The following is an 18,055-nucleotide window of genomic DNA, read 5'->3' on the forward strand; positions in this document are numbered from 1 at the left end:
AACACAGAGCCTGGATGGAAGGATGCGTAGACGGATGATGGATGGCTGGGTGGAGGGATGAGGTGCAGCTGGATAGATACGGTGTGATGGACGGATGGCTGGATGCATGATGGATGGGAGAGATGGCAAGAAGGAGGCCAGGGCGGTGGGAAAGAGAAGAGGCGGAAAAGAAGAGAAAGCCAGATGGCAGAGAAGATGGTCAGCGTTAGTGACCAGCAGGGGTCCTCAGAGCTGGGACCCAGGACCTGTGGCAGGCCCGGCATTGGAGTCAAGACGGAGGAAGAAGAGGTTGGGGGACTGGGGAGGCTGAAGGATTTCCTCAAAGCTCCTGTGACCTCTCGGCCACCCCAGATCTGTTCCAGAGCCTTTTACAGGCACCCCGAAGCCTCAGAGCCTGACCTCATCCAACTGTTGATCGCAGTTGAATTATTTATTGAAGAGACTCAAACCCAGGAAGCTTTTAAGTCAGCGCCTCCCTCGATCCCTTTCTGGTCTGCGTCTTGTTTAAATCAAACTCGTGTCTCCATGGTGATGTTTAAGCAAACACAGAGAGAGACTGTTGCAGGGAGGGAGTCACAGCCGGTGGAAAGGCAGCCGGACGCATCAGGGGAAGAGATGGAGGAAGGAAGCCACCCTCTGACACCTCCCAGGCGCCACGCATTGCACACGCAAGGTCTCTTGTCATCCTCACGTCAAAACCGCGAGGTCTGTGCCGTCAGACTCAGGGTACAGACAAGGCCCAGGGTGGGGGATGGGAGCCACAAAGGAGGAAAGGTGCGGAGCCAGATGGAAACCGGATCTGTCTGGGGGCACCGACCACCCGGCCGAGAGCGCCTGCAGTCAGCCACAGAGCAGCCCATCACCGTCTAAGACTCTCTCTCTAAAACAAGGCCCGCTCTTCCCGCCCACAAACAGCGAGACTTGCCACCTGTTTAACGTTCCCTGCGAACACTCGGCACGTCCGCCTGTAAGGATCCTAACAGCACAGCAGCTTTGTCTGCCTGGACATTCAAGGCCCCGAAGACACAGGCTGCGATCCCGGGGACTGCCCGTGGGCTTCTGGAACACTCTGCACAGGGCCGGGCTCTGTCCACCTCACCCTCTGGACGATCCAGCTGGGCAGACGTCCCCATCCCCGGCCATCATCTGTCTCCGCAGAAAAGGACCCTGACGCTCCTTTACGTTAGTACATATTGAGAGGTTATCATCCGACTGTGATTTGATGGCTCAGATTCCCTAAACTCTGCATCCTCAACATGTAACCCCCAAATTCTCTATATTAAAAAATGGAGAGAGAGGGAGGTACCCTAGGAAAAATAGAACCAAATCTGGTTTGAAATGGAGTGGCATCAAAACCCAGTTGCATTGCAGGGAGACAGATGTGGTCTGGAAATCTCACAGGCCAGTTCATCTGGAACAGAAGATCTATACAGTAGTTTCCTAAAGCTCCTTCCGTGGAAAACCCGCCCCAGGAAATGCTCAGAGGAGCCAAAGTAAGATAAAACTTAAATTGCATAAAAAATTTAAACAAGTTAATTGAAGTAAATAAAAAGTAAAATAACATTTTAAATTAAATTTTTTTTTTTTAATGAAAGCTCATGGAATCAGATGGGATTGGAGAAATGCCACACGATCTTCTCCTGGAGACGTATGGTGCCCAGCGGTATGTTAGAGACTCTAGTGTGTTCTCCTGCAAAGAAACATGATCCATTTTCTTCCATCTAATTATGTTTGCCTAGCTTATGACCACACAACATATATTTTCTTGAAGCATCGATGACCATCTGTTGTGTTTGAGTGTCATTCAGCAAACAAGTCCCTTCTTTCCCCTCCCCTCCCCCACTGGGGCTGGGTTTGACCTGTGACTTGCATCAGCCAATGGAATTTAGCAAATGTGCGTGAACAGGAGCCTTAAGGATGCTTATAGGGGTGCTTGCCTCTCTTGCTACCCTGTCCGTGCCTGGGAGGAAGGGATCCTGATGGCCTCTGGCTGGTCGGCTGGGGTCCCAGCACAAATGGAGCAGAGTCAAGCCTGCCAACCTCAGGGGGAGCTGTCTGGCCACCCCAGCCTACCGCAAACAAATCAGTCACCCCAGGGGGTGAGAAGAAGGAGCCTGCTGAGTTTGGGGTGACTGGTTACACAGCATCATTGTCACTATAACTGAGGAACGCACCAGCCTACAGAAGCACTCTTCTAAGAATGGCACTTCTAAGCATCGCGTATTTCACAATATGACATAGAAGAACACTCTCAGGAGGACACATTCTTAGAGAGTGTTGGGAAAGAATAAACGACAATCATAGGAGCTCAGGACACAGTTGGAGGACACCCATCTTAACATTTAGGGTCAGGAAAGGACTTGAGCTATTTGCAGCAGAGAGGCAGGGTTGAAGAAGGAATTTAGCAATAGAAAAAAGATGGGCGGGAAATACAACAGCTAAATCCCAGAGGAGGGGCCTCAAACAGTCAATAAGACACAATAAAAGAAAGTTTGATTCCACAAAAAATCACGCAATTGCAAGATAGGACAACACTGAATTATGTTCTAACGTCCACTTGAATGCAAACACACAAAGTCTGAAGATTCCAGAGATGCGGGGCAGGAGTAGCTCTGCAGACAGACTGACAAAGTAAAGGAAGGTGGAGACAGACATGAGCGAACACATTCCGCAGCCCTGATGGGAACAGTGGAGCCTGGGCATGAAAACCCTCACGCTCCACAGAGGGGGAAGGTGTGGCTCAGCCAGCTTACCAGGGCTGCAGGGATAAACGACCAAAACTGAGGCGTGAGCATCAGTCGCGTTTCTAAAGGCAGCACAATGCCATCTGTGTTAATTTGTAAATCACACTAAACCGTAGGACATATTGATTGTGGACAGACACATACTTGTGTACTTAACACATGACACCCTCATGGGGATGACTTCTGGGGTGAGGGATGGCGGGCATGGGGGAGGTGGAAGGAAGGAGGGGAGAGCTGAGCTGGATCAGAACCTGGAAGATTGTGTTTCTTTAAGAGATGGAGAGCCCAGGAAGAGAAAAATCAACATCTGTTACAGCTAGGGAACCCGTGTTGGGCTAGACTGCGGTCTGCTGAAGTAACAGCTGAAGCCCCAAACTTCAGTGGCTAAAGCTGATTATTCCTGCTCATGGACCACTGGTTCAGATAAATGACATGACCCCACAATAACCACAAGGGAGGCCGGGGAAGGGAGAAAGGGCTTGGATTATTTGGTGAGCACGGGGTTGTCTCTGGCATGTGGGTACTCAGGCAGCTGGCACACCACATTCCACACCTTCTGTGTCCGTTCAAGATTTCAGGACTAAAGTGAAGACGGAGGAAGAGAATCCCCCTCTCCTTCCCCCTCCCCCTGCCCGGTGCAAAGAGTTGACTCACTGGAAAAGACCCTGATGCTGGAAAGATTGAGGGCAGGAGGAGAAGGGGTGACAGAGGATGAGCTGGATGGATGGCATCACCAACTCAATAGATGTGAGTTTGAGCAAACTCAGGGAGATAGTGGAGGGCAGAGGAGCCTGGTGTGCTGCAGTCCATGGGGTCACAAAGAGTCAGACCTGACTGAGCAACTGAACAACAGCAATAACTCCTAACAAAAGGGTGGGGTTCCACCCACTCAGAGGAAACTCGAGACCCAAGTATTCCCACTCCAGTATTCCCGAGGTTGCCCCTACTAAAAGTACTGCCCAAGGTCACACACGGGGGTGGAAGGGCAGGGCTGGCACGGCCTCCACACCATCCAGGCAGTGTGTGAATGGGGCCGTGGGCTGGGGCTACACAACAGCAGAGGGAAGAAGAGCGTGGAGAGTGAGCCAAGGTCCACTTTCTCCCTGGCTCAGGACTCCCCCAGCCCCTCTTGCTCCATCTGATGGCATCAGGGCCAGCTCTGTGCTCCTGGCTCCCACCCTACCTGCTGGGATGGCCTCATAGACCGGAAGGGTCTTCCTGGTCCCGGCAGTATTTCCCAAGGACCACATCACCATATGTCCATCCATGCATCCATCTGTCATCTGTTGATCCATCTCTCTGTCCTCCCAGTCATATGTTTATCTGTACATCTGTCCCTCCTTCCATCCATTTATCCATCCATCTGTATATCCATCCATCCATCCACCCATCCACCCATCTATATATCCATCTATCCATCCATCTACCCATCCACCAACCCATCTGTATATCCATCCACCCATCCATCCATCCACCTACCCACCCATCTGTATACCCATCCACCCACCCACCCATCCACCCAACTGTATATCCATCCACCCATCTGCATATCTATCCACCCATCCACTCATCCACCCATCTATATATCCACCCATCCATCCACCCATCCACCCATCTATATATCCATCCATCCATCCATCCACCCACCCATCTGTACATCCATCCATCCATCCATCCATCTACCCACCCATCTGTATATCCATCCATCCATCCATCCCTCCATCCACCCATCTGCATACCCACCCACACATCCACCCATCTCCATATCCATCCATTCATCCATCCATCCACCCATTCACCCAATGCCCAACATCACCTTCTGTACCAGATCTGACCTAGGTTCTGGGCATTGGGAGATCATCACAGTGGACCCTACTGGTCTCTATCCTCACCCTGTGTATGTTCTGGCAACCAGGGGTCGAGGGGGACACCATGCCATACACAGGGGACAAACCATACACAGGGACCCCCACCCTCCAGGAGAGATGTGATAAAGAGTGCCTGGGGTCTGCGTCATGCCGAGCAGTGGGGCGGCTTCTTTGAGGAAAAGAGGTTTACGCTGAGACGAAACGTCCACGAGGAGCCAGTACCCGAGGTTGGGTACCAAGGGCACGCCATGCAGGCACTGCAGAAGGGACGGACCGTACACGTGGGCAAGGCTCAGCCAGCAGGCTGGGTGGCTGGAGACCGAGGAGGGAGGGTGAGAGTGGAGGAGGGGGCGGGGGGTGGTCTGGGGCCCAGGGGCACAGCGTCCCCGCAGTGGCTGGGGCTCGGGTGCTGGTCCAGGTGCCCTGGGGAGCCAGCGGCGTGCTGAGCCTCACTCCTAGTCAGCCCAGTTCCCGGCTACTCAAAGTGAGGTCCCTGGAGCAGCAGCCTGGGCCGCACCTGGAAAGCTGGTAGACACACAGAGCAGGGAAGCCTGAGGACCCCCACCCTGGAGCGGCCTTTCCCAGGGCTGGTCTGCCCTGGGGCACTTCTGAGAGATCCCCACACTGAGTCCACATCTGCCAAGGAGCTTTTCAAGTGACCTTTATGTACCTCCTGCCGAGGACAGACTATCTATACATTGGGCCCTGCTCAGCTCTTGAGGGCTTGCGTCCACCTTCTTGGGAGCATTTACGAGGCCGCCGAGTCCCCACTGGCCGCTTGGGACCCAGCTTTGGAGACCCTGGGTGGCTGGCAGCAACCTGGGCTCTTGAAACTCCGCGCCCTGCAGCTGCCCAGAGATGCCCAGAGACGCAGGCTGTGGGCACTCTCCAGGGGGTACGTAAGGACCATTTTGTCCTAGCGTTTGTATTTCCAGGACTGTCTATCCTGACCTTAACGTCATCACAGGTCTGTCATGGAGGAAATACCAACTGCACACCAGGGCTTTAGGTGTCCTGTGAGCGCTCATGTTCTTCTGTACCTGCCCTCACTGGAGAAGGAAGTGGCAGCCCACTCCAGTGTTCTTGCCTGGAGAATCCCGTGGACAGTGGAGCCTGGTGGGCTGCTGTCCATGGGGTCGCACAGAGTCAGACACGACTGAAGCAACTTGCAGCAGCAGCAGACCTGCCCCCACAGTTTTTGGCCCTGCCCACTGAACTCCCCCGCTCGGGCTCAGACAGGACATTGGGATACACGAGTGTCAGCCTCCAGGGCGAGCGGGCAGGACCAGATGTGGGCGAGTGTGCGTGTCACGTCCCTCAGGCCCCGCAAGGAGAGGGGTCTGGTGGGCAGCAGTGGGGTGAGCTGGGAAGGGCTGCTGGGCCCACCGAGCATGGAGCGGCCAAAGTGGGGAATGACACAGGGCATCGCTGTGCGTCACCGGGGAGACGGGATCCGGGCAGAGGTCACGCAGCTTCGTGGTGGATGCGTCCTGGGCTGAGCGGGGGCATCAGAAAGCTGTGCGTGCTAAGTCACTTCAGTCGTGTCCAGCCCTTTGCCACCCTACAGACTCTAGCCCACGGGGCCCCTCTGTCCATGGGATTCTCCAGGCAAGGACACTGGAGTGGGTTGCCCTGCCCTCCTCCAGGGGATCTTCCCAACCCGGGGATTGAACCCGCGTCTCTTAGTCTCCTGCTCTGGCAGGCGGATTCTTTACCGCTAGCACTTCCGTTGGCATCCAAACCCCCTGAGGCTGCATGCGACTTTATTTGGAATGAGGCCTTTGCAGATGTAATGAGTTAAAGCCCAAGATGAGCTCACCCGGGATCACCCGGCTGGGCCCTAAATCCAAAGATGTGTCCTTGTAAGGAACACACAGAGGAGGCCGCGTGAAGATGGAGGCAGAGACTGGAGAGATGAAACTGCTAGGAAGTCCCCGGCCCCCAGTCCCCAGGACCTGGAAGAGGCAGGAAGGATCCTCCCCAGCACCTCCAGAGGGAGGCCGGCCCTGCCCGAATCTTCATGTCAGACTACTGGGCCGTAGGACGGTGGGAGAACATTCTTCTTGTTTTAAGCCCTTAGACTTTGGTCCTTTGCCCCAGCAGCCCCAGGACACTTGCAGGGACTGGACGTGCAGGCCAGGGCAGGGTCAGCCGGCTCCTCTAGTTACCATTCACCTCGGGATGGTCCAGGAGAGGAGGTGGACCAGCTCTGTGCTTGTCCAACCTCTGAGGCCAATCAGCAGCTTCCCTGGGGAAGGGGCTCCCACGCTCCCCCCTTCCCCCTGACTGAGAGGCTGAGCAGAGAACAGCGCCCACGGAAAAGGAAGGGGGAGAGGGCTGCACCCTCAAAACCAGCCAGGAAGAAACACTCCTGCCATGGGGCCCACAAAAGGCAGGACAATTAAAAATGCATTCAGCTTAGATTTCAGAGAGCCATTTCCAGACTGTAAATACCACATCTGTCATTAAAAATGTATTTATTGCGATTACACAGGAGAATTCTTGGGAGTCAGGGTGCACATTCAATAAATGTGTTTTAATAACCCCACTGAATACGTGTTTGTCAGACCCCAGCACCCTGAACCTCCACACGTGCCCTTAACGGCAGACAGCGGGCGGTGACACCCTGACCAAGGGCCGATGGCAGTCTCGCCCCTTCTAAACAAGCTTGCAGGGGATGTGAGCAGGGGATGCTCGCAAGAGAAAACGCGATTAAACCCAGAAACCACTTGCCCTCGCTAGGGGTATGGAAACAGCACTGCCTCCCTTTGGGCCAGTAGGTTAGCAAGTTCCAGAAAAGCTCTCAGCCCGAAGGCGGCCAGGAGGCAGGGTACTGCCCCACGTGGAGGATTGCGTTCCTCCCGGAAGAGAACTTGGCTGCAACACGCCAGCCGTGAATCTGCTCAGACCGTCTGGCTCAGAAATGGAACTCCCTAAGACACTTCCCAGGGAACAAAGCGGAAAGGAAAGCAAGATGCCAAAATGTCTTAGGACCGCAGCAGGCCTAGGAGTTGTGGGTATGGTGTGAAAGTGTTGGTCGCTCAGTCGTGTCCTATTCTTTGCGACCCCACGGACTGCAGCCCACCAGGCTCCTCCGTCCACGGGATTCTCCAGCCAAGAATACTGGAGTGGCTTGCCATGCCCTTCTCCAGGGGATCTTCCCAACAAAGAGATCAAACCCAGGTCTTCCTCATTGCAGGGAGATTCTTTACCATCTGACCTACAAGGGAGGCAGGGCTAGGAGTTAGAACGAATCAATCCCAGGGGTGAGTGCACAGCCATAGAAAATAATCACGTGGCCTGTGATACCACACGGAAAAACGGGAAGCACCTTGCATGTATGTGTGACAGAGAGAAGGTGCGCACCTTGATTCTGCGTCTCAGCACAAGAAAGATGAGATAAACACAGAAATCAGGCCTGACAGGTAGGGATGTAGATGAACTTTCTGGAAATAACTAATGCTTCTGCATGTATTTTTAATAAAGGGGAGGAAATGTCTGAGCCTAGAGACTGATGAGAAAAGAATGTGGAAAATTAAAATCTGTTGATTTGCTTCGGAGGAAAACTAAATTTAGACTGCGTGCTGTTCTGGGGACGATTCGTATGCAGTCTCCCTCAGTCCTCACGATTTCCCATCCAGGGATGTTTCCACTTTACAGACAAGGAGACGCAAGCTCTTGAGAGGAAAAAGAGCTCCCTGGGAGACTCTGAGGTGGGTGGTTTGTCTTCCTTGAGACAGGCTGGGACCGGGAACCCTTTGCTGCAGAGCTTCCATCTGGACAAACGTCTCCTCGAGCAACAAAATGCAAAGAGATATAAGGGACTAAAAGCAGCTGTGCGCATGCACCGTTGGAGCAAATTCTGGACAAGATTCACAAAGACCGAAAACCGCAGCTGCCCTGTCTGAAGCCATGATATTCTTTAGTTGCTCAGTCCTGTCCGACTCTTTGCGACCCCATGGGCTGTAATCCACCAGGCTCCCCTGTCCTGGAATTCTCTAGGCAAGAATACTGGAGTGGGGTTGCCATTTCCTTCTCCAGGGGATTTTCCCAACCCAGGGATTGAACCCGCATCTCCTGCATTTCAGCTGGATTCTTTACTGCTGAGTCAACCAGGGAAGCCATGTCTGAAGAGCCATGAGCAAAAAGAGGTTTTCAGGAGCAAAACAGGGTACTGCGCCTGAACTCTGACTCAACACCGCCGACAGGGTGGGCAAACCACCTAAGTCAGCCCTTCTGCCCGACCCTCGGACACAGCCCTACCCTGACCCCATTTAAAGAACCAGTTCGGCCCACCTCAGGAAGTGAGCAAAGGAACCTGTTACTTGATCTAGCCCCCTCCTGCTGCCGTAGGGACCCCAGTAAAAGGTTGCCTGAGTTTGTAGTCTGGCCTCTTGGAGTTCAGTCACTCAGTCGTGTCCAACTCTTTGGACCCCATGGACTGCAGCACGCCAGGCTTCCCTGCCCTTCACTATCTCCTGAAGTTCACTCTAACTCATGCCCATTGAATCGATGATGCCATCCAACGATCTCATCCTCTGCTGCCCCCTTCTCCTCCTGCCTTCAATCTTTCCCAGCATCAGGGTCTTTTTCAATGAGTTCTTCACATCAGGTGGCCAAAATATTGGAGCTTCAGCTTCAGCATCAGTCCTTCCAATGATTAAGGGGGCTAGGAACCCTGGTTGGTAACAGCCTGGCTTCCCTACCTGTACATGAAGAATTCTGACTCTTGAGGCCACACTGGAGGGCTAGCCAAGGTCATTTCTACCCCCACCAAGCCCCCACGAAGACTTGCCACAAATTTTAACTACACCCAGCATCTCTGTGTGAAGCAGAATAGTGACACCAGGAAGGACTGCTGGCTCCTCAAGCTACACTCACAATAACCTCACCTCATCTGTCCCTGGCTTCTGAAGATGCTGCAGGAGCAGACAGAACCCGGCTCCCAAGTTCCAGGGGATTAACAAACGTTCATGGAGACCCGGGCTGACAGGCAGGGACTGGAGACTGAGTTGACTTAGTAGAAGGACTCTGCTTGGAGCTAGAGAGGACGAGTGCCTCTCTCTACTTTGCAGCCAAGGAGGCCAGTCCTTGGGCCACCCACCTGGGAGGGGGAACCTTCCAGGAGCTGGCCCTTCTCAAGGAGCCTGGCCCCAAAACCAGTCCCCAAATGCAAACCTTCAAAGGGCAACCGATGAGATTTCACTGGAGCTTTAAAGCTCAGGCCCCTCTCCACTCTCATCCCAAACAATGAACAAACAGCCTTATCCACCCCCGGAGGAGCATCTCTGAAAGCAGGCTCCTTGCTGGATGAACTACTTCAAGGCACGAGATTGAAATGTCCCAACACATAAAGAAGCGGGGGTCCTGGCCGGAAAGAAACTGTGGCAGGCTCCTCATCCTGAGGCTGGCGTGGAATTGCAAAGCAGGCTGGCGAGTCTCGGAGGCAAATCTGAGGCTGAGAGGGGTGAGCTCGGAAAGGCACTTCAACTGGAAAAGGGAAGGAAAACGCACGGCTCCCCACTCCCCACATCAGCACCAGGGCGACCACCCCGGCCACCACAAGGCCACCCTGCTCCTCATCTGGCAAAGGGTGCACCCAACTCAGGGGTCATTTCAGCAACTTGCAGGAGCATCAGGGCAATCCCTCAGTAAGAACCAACTAGGAATCAATCGTGAAGCCCCTTCGCTAAAATCAAAACCAAAGGCCAACAGGAAATCAACTCAGTAGGTTTCTGTGTTTTTAATAGATTTCAAATAGAAAGAAAATGAGTTAATTATCACTCGAGAAACATGTCTTGAAAAGCAAAACGGTTCAACATGCAGAGAATGTGGAAATGTCGAGCGGTGCCCCAGGACACAGCGTCCTCACCTGAGAGATGCATTGAAACCCCAGCCCAAGACGCTGGGATCCTTCCTTCCCCTTCCAGGGGGCTTGCGAGCTAAGTCACTTCAGCCTCACTCTTTGCGACCCCGTGGATTGTAGCCTGCCAGGCTGCTCTGTCCATGGAATTCTCCAGGCAAGAATACTGGAGTGGGTTGCCATGCCGCAGACACAAATACAAAGCTGATCATAACCCAAATGACATCTCCAGGTCTCCTCCTCGCCCCGCTCCCTGAGACCATCAAAAAGGCCACCTAACTCTTGGACTGAATTCACCCTTCCCATACAGACAGATAGCGCCCATCGGCAGTGGTGGGTTCTTTATTTTCCAAGCTCTTGGACTGAGCCAGGGAGAAAGACAGACCCCTGGACCGTGAGGATAATCGGCGTGTCTGGGGGACTCCGGGAGCTGCGTCGGAAGCTCGGAGCACAAGCGGAGGAAATTGTGCACTGACCTGAATTCACAAGGCAGGCCCCCTTCCCCCGGGAGGACGACAGCAAGGGGAAAGGAGCCCAGACATAAAGAGAAGAAAGCAGAGAGCCTTCCAACGCCTGTCTGCCGCAGCCCTGCGTGCACGGCCGACGGGACTCCCATTGGCCTTCACCTTCTGCACGCGTTTTCCAGCGGGAGGGAAGTCGAGAGGCCGCCAGTGAGAGGGGGCTGCTCCAGCCAGGCCCCAGGATCTCAGCCCCAGCCTTGGAGACGCGCAGTTACAGGAGGAGACAAGGCCCGTCCTTGGGCTGACTTACCGCCACAGAGAACTTTCCAGAACCTTCCCCATGTCTGCGTGGTAATACTTGGTCAGGATCAAGATCACCTGTGATGGCAACAGAGACAAAGGCAGAGATCAGGGGCTTTCAGGGCTCTCAGTGCGGGGGGTATGATGACCCTCCCCCACCCAGGATGGGGCAGGGGGTGCTCTTTCCATGAGCCCCAGCCCCCAAGCCCCAGGGCACTCAGACCCCAGGCTGGTTTCTGCTCCAAAAAGTCGCTCTGCGCCTCACAATGACTCTCGGAATATCCCACGCCCGGGAGGTCCACCCAGCAGTACCTGCCACTCAGGAGGAATCTCCCCAACTCAGCCCTGGACTGTCTCAGACTGTGGCCCCAGGGAGCCGAGGAGGAGGTGGTCCCGGTGAGCAGGAACGGGTCGGGTGAGGCTTTGTAAGAGGAGCTTTGTCCCCGCCCACACCTTCGAGAACAAGAAGCCGGCCAGAAACAGCAGCTGGGGGCTGCAGGCGAGGCAAGGGCAGCCCCGAAGTACGTGCTGTCATTAACGTTCCCTGGAGCGGCGGCCGAGGGCAGAGCCGATGACAGAGGGCTGGGAAGGCGGGCGGGGACAGCTGGGACCTTGGGGGGCATAGGGGTGGGGAGGAGGCGGGCACGAATCATCAAAGGCACACACGCTTTTTGTCGTTGGTGTTAAACTGTTTACCGCACACACTGGGCCCTAACTTAACAAAGCGTCTTCATTCCAGGCCTGTGCAGGAAATACAACTGTTTATAAAAATGAAAATAAGTGCACATACGCAGCCGAAAGTTTCCCACCCCCCAAGAATGTATGAACAGCAAGGGAATGAGATTTCATTCACCTGCCAGGCAAGAAAGGGGCCCCCTCTCCCCAATTACTTCACAAGCCTCTACATCAAATTTCATTTCACTCACTGCCAGACCCTATTAGCAGCTCCTAACATCCCCGTTGCTATGGGAACTCCAGGAGGTGAAGCGGGAACAGCCCCCCGGGGTCCCAGAAGAGCGGTCAGCCTGGTTAATTTGGGGTCACCACATGGGCCATCCCCAAGTTTGGTGCCTTCTGGCAAGCAGGACTTTCCTGCTCTCCGTCTTGGGGGGCGTAGTCACTACTGCAGTCTGGCTGATCTTTCTTTCCCTGGTGATTAAAGCAGGGAAGATAGAAGGAGGAGATGTCAAGTGAAATGGGACAGTGTGCATTTTAAAGGCAGCGATGATTTAAAAAAAAAAAAACCCGAGGTCTTGTCAATGGAGGCGCGATCAGCCTGCCTTGCTCGGGAACAAAGCGATTTTCTCCTGCTGGGCTCTCGGGCTGCCCGAGTCAAGCAGGAATCCTCTGAAGATCGGGGAAGGCAGCAGAGTGACAGGCCCTGGACGTGCAGGAGACAAGCGTATTTTTAACCTATTGATTTATATTTTATCGTCTTGCTGTTCCCAGAGGGGATTTCAAGAAGCGGGAGCGTGACAGCTGGAAGGGACCTCAAAGTCTGTTTAATCTGGCCCCATCCAGGGCGAAATCGTCAGCCTCGCATCCTTGGAGAGCAGCTGCCGTCTGCGCTCTGCTTGCACACCTGGGCGGCGGGGAGCCAGCCCCCGGCCTGGCGCTCGGGCCCCTCTGCGCACCAAGCTCAGTCTCCTGGTGAATCCTGCCCATGTGGACTCTGTCCTGCCACAGTGGGCCATCACCAAGGGGTTTCCCCCCCCCCCACTCCCTCTGGGTGAGATTCCCCGCTCATGCCCACCCCCTTCATTCTAAGCTCCAGCCTTTGCACAAGCTGGTCCTCATCTTGGGACCCTCTTCCTCTCCCCCCACCCCCACCTCTAATGCCTGGGTTAAATCCTACTCAGCATCCAGATCACAGGCCAACTGACACCACCTCCAGGAAGTCCCCCAGGCTCCTCCCCTGGATTCACTGTCTCCTCCAAAGTCCTTCAGACCCTGTGCTTCCCACTCCCCCAGCACAGCCCACAGGTCTGTCACCACCCTGAGTCACGAGCCCTTTGAGGGAGGGGGGCTGTGTCTTGTTTTATGTCCCAGTGCTGGCACAGAGTCTGCAGTATAGCAAGCACTCGAACTGCCCATTGGCAGAAACATAGGTGGCATTTCCCAAACTGACGACGAGGAAGGCAGTGAAGCCAGCCAGAGCCGGGGCCCTGGCCACCTGCTCACAAGCCACTCTTCCATCAAGGGGGTGCCACCCATCTTCCTGCTGGGGGTGCCCTCCAGGCACCACGCTGACCCACCAAGCAGGAGGAGAATTGGGGTCCCAAGGCCAGGACGCAGGTTGTGCCTGCCCAGGGGTAGACCCATGGAACTGCCCAGCTGATCAGCCTGGGGGTGGGGAGAGCCGGACAGCCCCAGCTGACACCGCTGATTCTGCAGTGGGCAGTGGGAAGACCCCTCTGCTCTGGGGGCAGACCCTCCAAGCTCCATGGCCCTCAGTCCCTGGGTCAATCCCCTGGAGGAGGAAGTGGCACCCACTCCAGTGTTCGGTCCTGGAGAACCCACTCCTGTGTTCGGTCCTGGAGAACCCACTCCAGTGTTCTTGCCTGGAGAACCCACTCCAGCGTTCTTGCCTGGGGAACCCACTCCAGTGTTCTTGCCTGGAAAATCCCATGGACAGAGGAGCCTGGCGGCTACAGTCCATGGGTCCCAAAGAATCGGACACGACCGAGAGATTGAGCATGCACGCAGGCAAGCATTAGTTTCCAGGGCAATAAAGAAAGAAAAGTAAAGTGTAGCCACTCAGTCATGTCCGACTCTTTGCACCCCCGTGGACTACAGCCTGCCAGGCTCCTCCGCCCGTGGGATTCTCCAGGTAAGAACCCTGGAGTGGGTTGCCATGCCCTTCTCCAGGGGATCTTCCCGACCCAAGGATCGAACTCGGGTCTTCCGCATTGCAGGCAGACTCTTTACTGTCTGAGCTAACAGGAAATCCCAGGTCCCAGGGGAAGGGGCTGATGATCAAAACACAGGAGGGAGGCATTTTGATATCACTGACTGAAAAAAAAAATCACCTGAACATTCACAGTGAATTGGAAACTGCACCAGTTTCATAAGAGATCCACATTCTGTGCTCAGCAGACCACCCTGGGGGCCCCAGAGGAGCCTGGACGCAACCTCATTCAATGCAGTGAAGCACCTGACCTCCTGTGCAGATGGGACTTGGGTCCTGAGTGAGGGCTCCCTGCCCTGGGCAGGAAGGCTGACCTATATATATTGGGTGCTGAAAAGGGGGCTGTCGGCGTGAACGTCCTGGAGGACAGGGGCTGTGGCCTTGGCCTGGCGAGGGCACGTCTGCAGGATAGCAGCTTGCTGGCTGATCTTCCGGAGGCCCGTGGGCACCTCCCTGCCTTGAGCCTTGGACCTGCCTCGTGTCATCACGGCCTTTGGCCTCTCTGAGCCCAGCACCCCTCTCTGTCCATGGGGATGATGTAGGTCTCGGCCAATGCCTCACCCAACAGCAGAGCTGTTCTTGGGCCCACCTCTCGAGGATGAAGACCCCCTCCCGGACGAGCCCTGGCAGGCCCTGGTGTCCTCACTCACTCCCTGCACTTAGAAGGATGCCAGCCCAGGGAGGGACAGGCTGGACCAGGACAGACGGGAGAGACACAGCAGGACGGGTTCACGACGGAGCTCTTTCCGGGCCCCGGGACACCCTGCGGCGGGAACACGACAGCCGGCAGAATCACGGCCCGTCGGCCCCGCGGCCCGGCACTTCCGCTCGGGGAGCTCTTCCATGGATGTCCCCATGCGCATGGACTGATGGGTGTCCTGGGCGACTGCCCGCGCACCATCTATAGCAGCTGCAGGCTGGAAGCTCCGTGCAGACCCACCCCAGGCCCGGCCCACTCGCCGGGACTCAGCTGCCCACGGGAACACGGGGCAGCGTCCAAGAGCAAAGACTTACCACAGAGACTGCAGAAAGGGCCCCACCCGCCCCAAGGAGGCCAGCTCAGCGAGTGGAGCTGGGGAGGAGGCTGTCCCTTCTGTGATCAGCATGGGAGAGGCAGACCCCTGAGCTGAACTCATCAGCACGGTTCCAATGGTAGGCTTTCTGTTCCTTGAATTTTACCTCCATTAAAAAAGGGAGCGAAGATGAGGGTAGATACTCATTTCCGCTTGAAGACACGTGATGACAGGGGGTGCTAGAGGGGACGGAAGAGACTTCTTACAGGGTGGTCTTCGGGGGAGGGGGAGGGCTGGCGGGGGGAGGGGAGGTTTCCACTGGGGACCCTTTACTATCTGCAGCCCCCTGGCCTGCCAGCCAGTCCACCTCCACACAAGAGGGGCATGTGTGCACATGTGCATGTGTGTATGTGTGTGTGTGTGTGTGTGTGTGTGTGTGAGCTCGGGTCAGCGATTCCACCTCCACACAAGAGGGGCATGTGTGCACATGTGCATGTGTGTATGTGTGTGTGTGTGAGCTCGGGTCAGCGATTCCACCTCCACACAAGAGGGGCATGTGTGCACATGTGCATGTGTGTATGTGTGTGTGTGTGTGTGTGTGTGTGAGCTCGGGTCAGCGATTCCACCTCCACACAAGAGGGGCATGTGTGCACATGTGCATGTGTGTATGTGTGTGTGTGTGTGTGTGTGTGTGTGTGAGCTCGGGTCAGCGATTCCACCTCCACACAAGAGGGGCATGTGTGCACATGTGCACGTGTGTGTGTGTGTGTGTGTGTGTGTGTGTGAGCTCGGGTCAGCGATTCCACCTCCACACATCAGGGGCACGTGTGCACATGTGTGTGTGTGTGTGTGTGTGTGTGTGTGAGCTCGGGGCAGCGATTCCATCTCCACACATCAGGGGCACGTGTGCACATGTGCGTGTGTGTGTGTGAGCTCAGGTCAGCGATTCCATCTCCACACAAGAGGGGCATGCGTGCACATATGTATGTATATGTGACCTCAGGCCTCACGGCCACTCCAGGGCACCTCGCCTCTGATGAACCCTCATATCTGGCCACAGTCTTTCTCCCTCCTACCTTCAAAACATGAAAAAAAATGCCCATTTTCATGCTGGTGATGCTGGCGTACATGGCTGGCAAAGATTAGACCCTGATGAAAACTTTCAGCTGGTGCTTAATAATTGCTTCCAGTGAAGCACGCTGACAAATCCCTTCCTAACTGAGCCGGGCTGCCTGGACCCCGAGGCAGTCCTGCTCCCTCGGGGGCAGCGAGGGGGTCGGACAAGGTGAAGGAAAACTGAAGGGTGTCCCCTCCCGGAGGGTCCCCACCCCCCACCCAGACATGGCTGTGAATCACGATACGGGGGAGGGCGCGGACCCCTGCCCCCCAAAAGCACCAGGCTTCTCCCAAAAAGCTTGCATGCAGGAGGCCAGGAGAGAATGCACGTTCTCCCATCATTTCCCCCAACAGCCCTGTAAATGGGCCCCTGGTCCCCACTTTGCAAGTGAGAGGCCGAGGTGGGAGGGGCAGTGGCCACCCCCAGAGGCACATGCAAGAGACGGCGGAACTATAACCAGACCCACTGGCCTGAGGCCGAGCCCATGACTCCTTCTAGAACAGCCTCCTGGGGACTTCTCCGCAGCCCGAGCTGAAGAGGAAGGGGCTTCCTGCTGACCACAAGGCGGCCGGACCGCCCATTCCCCACCCCCCAGGAAGGCTGTGGGCTCAGCAGTGGACGCCTTCGCCCAGATGCATCCTCCATAAAGAAGTCAATTCCCGTTGAGAGAAATCAATTCCGCATTTATTTACCAGGGAGGGGAATCCTGTTTCTCTCTGCTAAAGGCCCCGAGGGAAAGGGTGAAGGGATCTGTCAGGCTCAGAAAGCCACACGGTGGGTGCTAGTTCTCCAGAGTCAGGCCTTGGCAGAGCCCAGCACTTCCCAATAGACACCCTAGACTGCGTGAGTGTCCTCACTCACTGCTGCGACCCCAGGAGGCTCACCCGCCTGCCTTCTCCCCCTCCTCCATGAAGCTATCCTGCTCTCTCCACGCTGGGGGACTCCCCACGTGCTCTGGAAGCCTCCCTGCAGGTTCTCACTCCCAACTGGGCCATGAAAGCACTTGTCAACGCTGCCGATGGCCCCAGACATTTCCCTCCAGCAGAAACCTCCACAGAGTAGAGAGCCTGGGTCCCCACCTGCCACACCCTTCCTCCGTATTCAGTGCCCGGGGGCCCCTGGCTCCAGGCTCCTCTGCAGAGCCTGGAGGACTTCACAAGGGGCTGACCGTGTTCCCAGAGCACAAGGGATCTGGTCTGAATCCTGGCTCCACGATTTAGGAGCCCTGTACTCCCGGGGGCTCAGTTTCCTCATCTGTGACACAGACGCTGTGTCGGCTCCCAGGACTGGAGCAGAGATAAAATGAGGGTGGTGGGTCCACAGTGAGCTAGGTTAGGGCCAGGGTTAGAGCTGGCACTCAAGTTAGAGTTTGTGTGACATTTAGGGTTAGGGTTAGGTTTGAAGTTTGGGGACAAATAGGGTTTCAGCAAGTGCTAGGTTCAGGGTTGGGGTGGGTGAAATACTGTTTTGCATCTCATGGTCTGGGCAGCGCTTGTTTAATGATACTTGTGAGAAGCATTGCGTGTGGCGTGTAGGTGAGTTGATATGAAGCGAAAGGGAAAGTATTAGATACTCAGTCATGTCCGACTCTTTGAGACCCCGTGAAATCCTCCAGGCAAGAATACTGGAGTGGGAAGTCATTCCCTTCTCCAGGACATCTTCCCAACCCAGGGACTGAACCTGGGTCTCCTGTATTGCAGGCAGATTCTTTACCATCTAGCCACCAGAGAAGCATCGTATGTGTGAGTGTAGGTGACAATGAAATACCTGTGAGAAGCTCG

At 55.4% G+C, this 18,055-nt stretch overlaps 1 protein-coding gene across 1 annotated transcript in view; it reads right to left on the reverse strand.

The window, feature by feature from the left end:
• SORCS2 (sortilin related VPS10 domain containing receptor 2) overlaps window positions 1-18,055 on the reverse strand; it is a 484,645-nt gene that overhangs the window by 286,124 nt on the left and 180,466 nt on the right. The window contains exon 2 of the mRNA XM_065914447.1: window positions 11,247-11,314. Coding sequence (XP_065770519.1) covers window positions 11,247-11,314 — 68 coding nt within the window. The remainder of the gene's footprint in view (window positions 1-11,246; window positions 11,315-18,055) is intronic.

This window comes from Muntiacus reevesi, chromosome 22 (genome assembly GCF_963930625.1).
Source record: "Muntiacus reevesi chromosome 22, mMunRee1.1, whole genome shotgun sequence".
Lineage (NCBI taxonomy): Eukaryota > Metazoa > Chordata > Mammalia > Artiodactyla > Cervidae > Muntiacus > Muntiacus reevesi.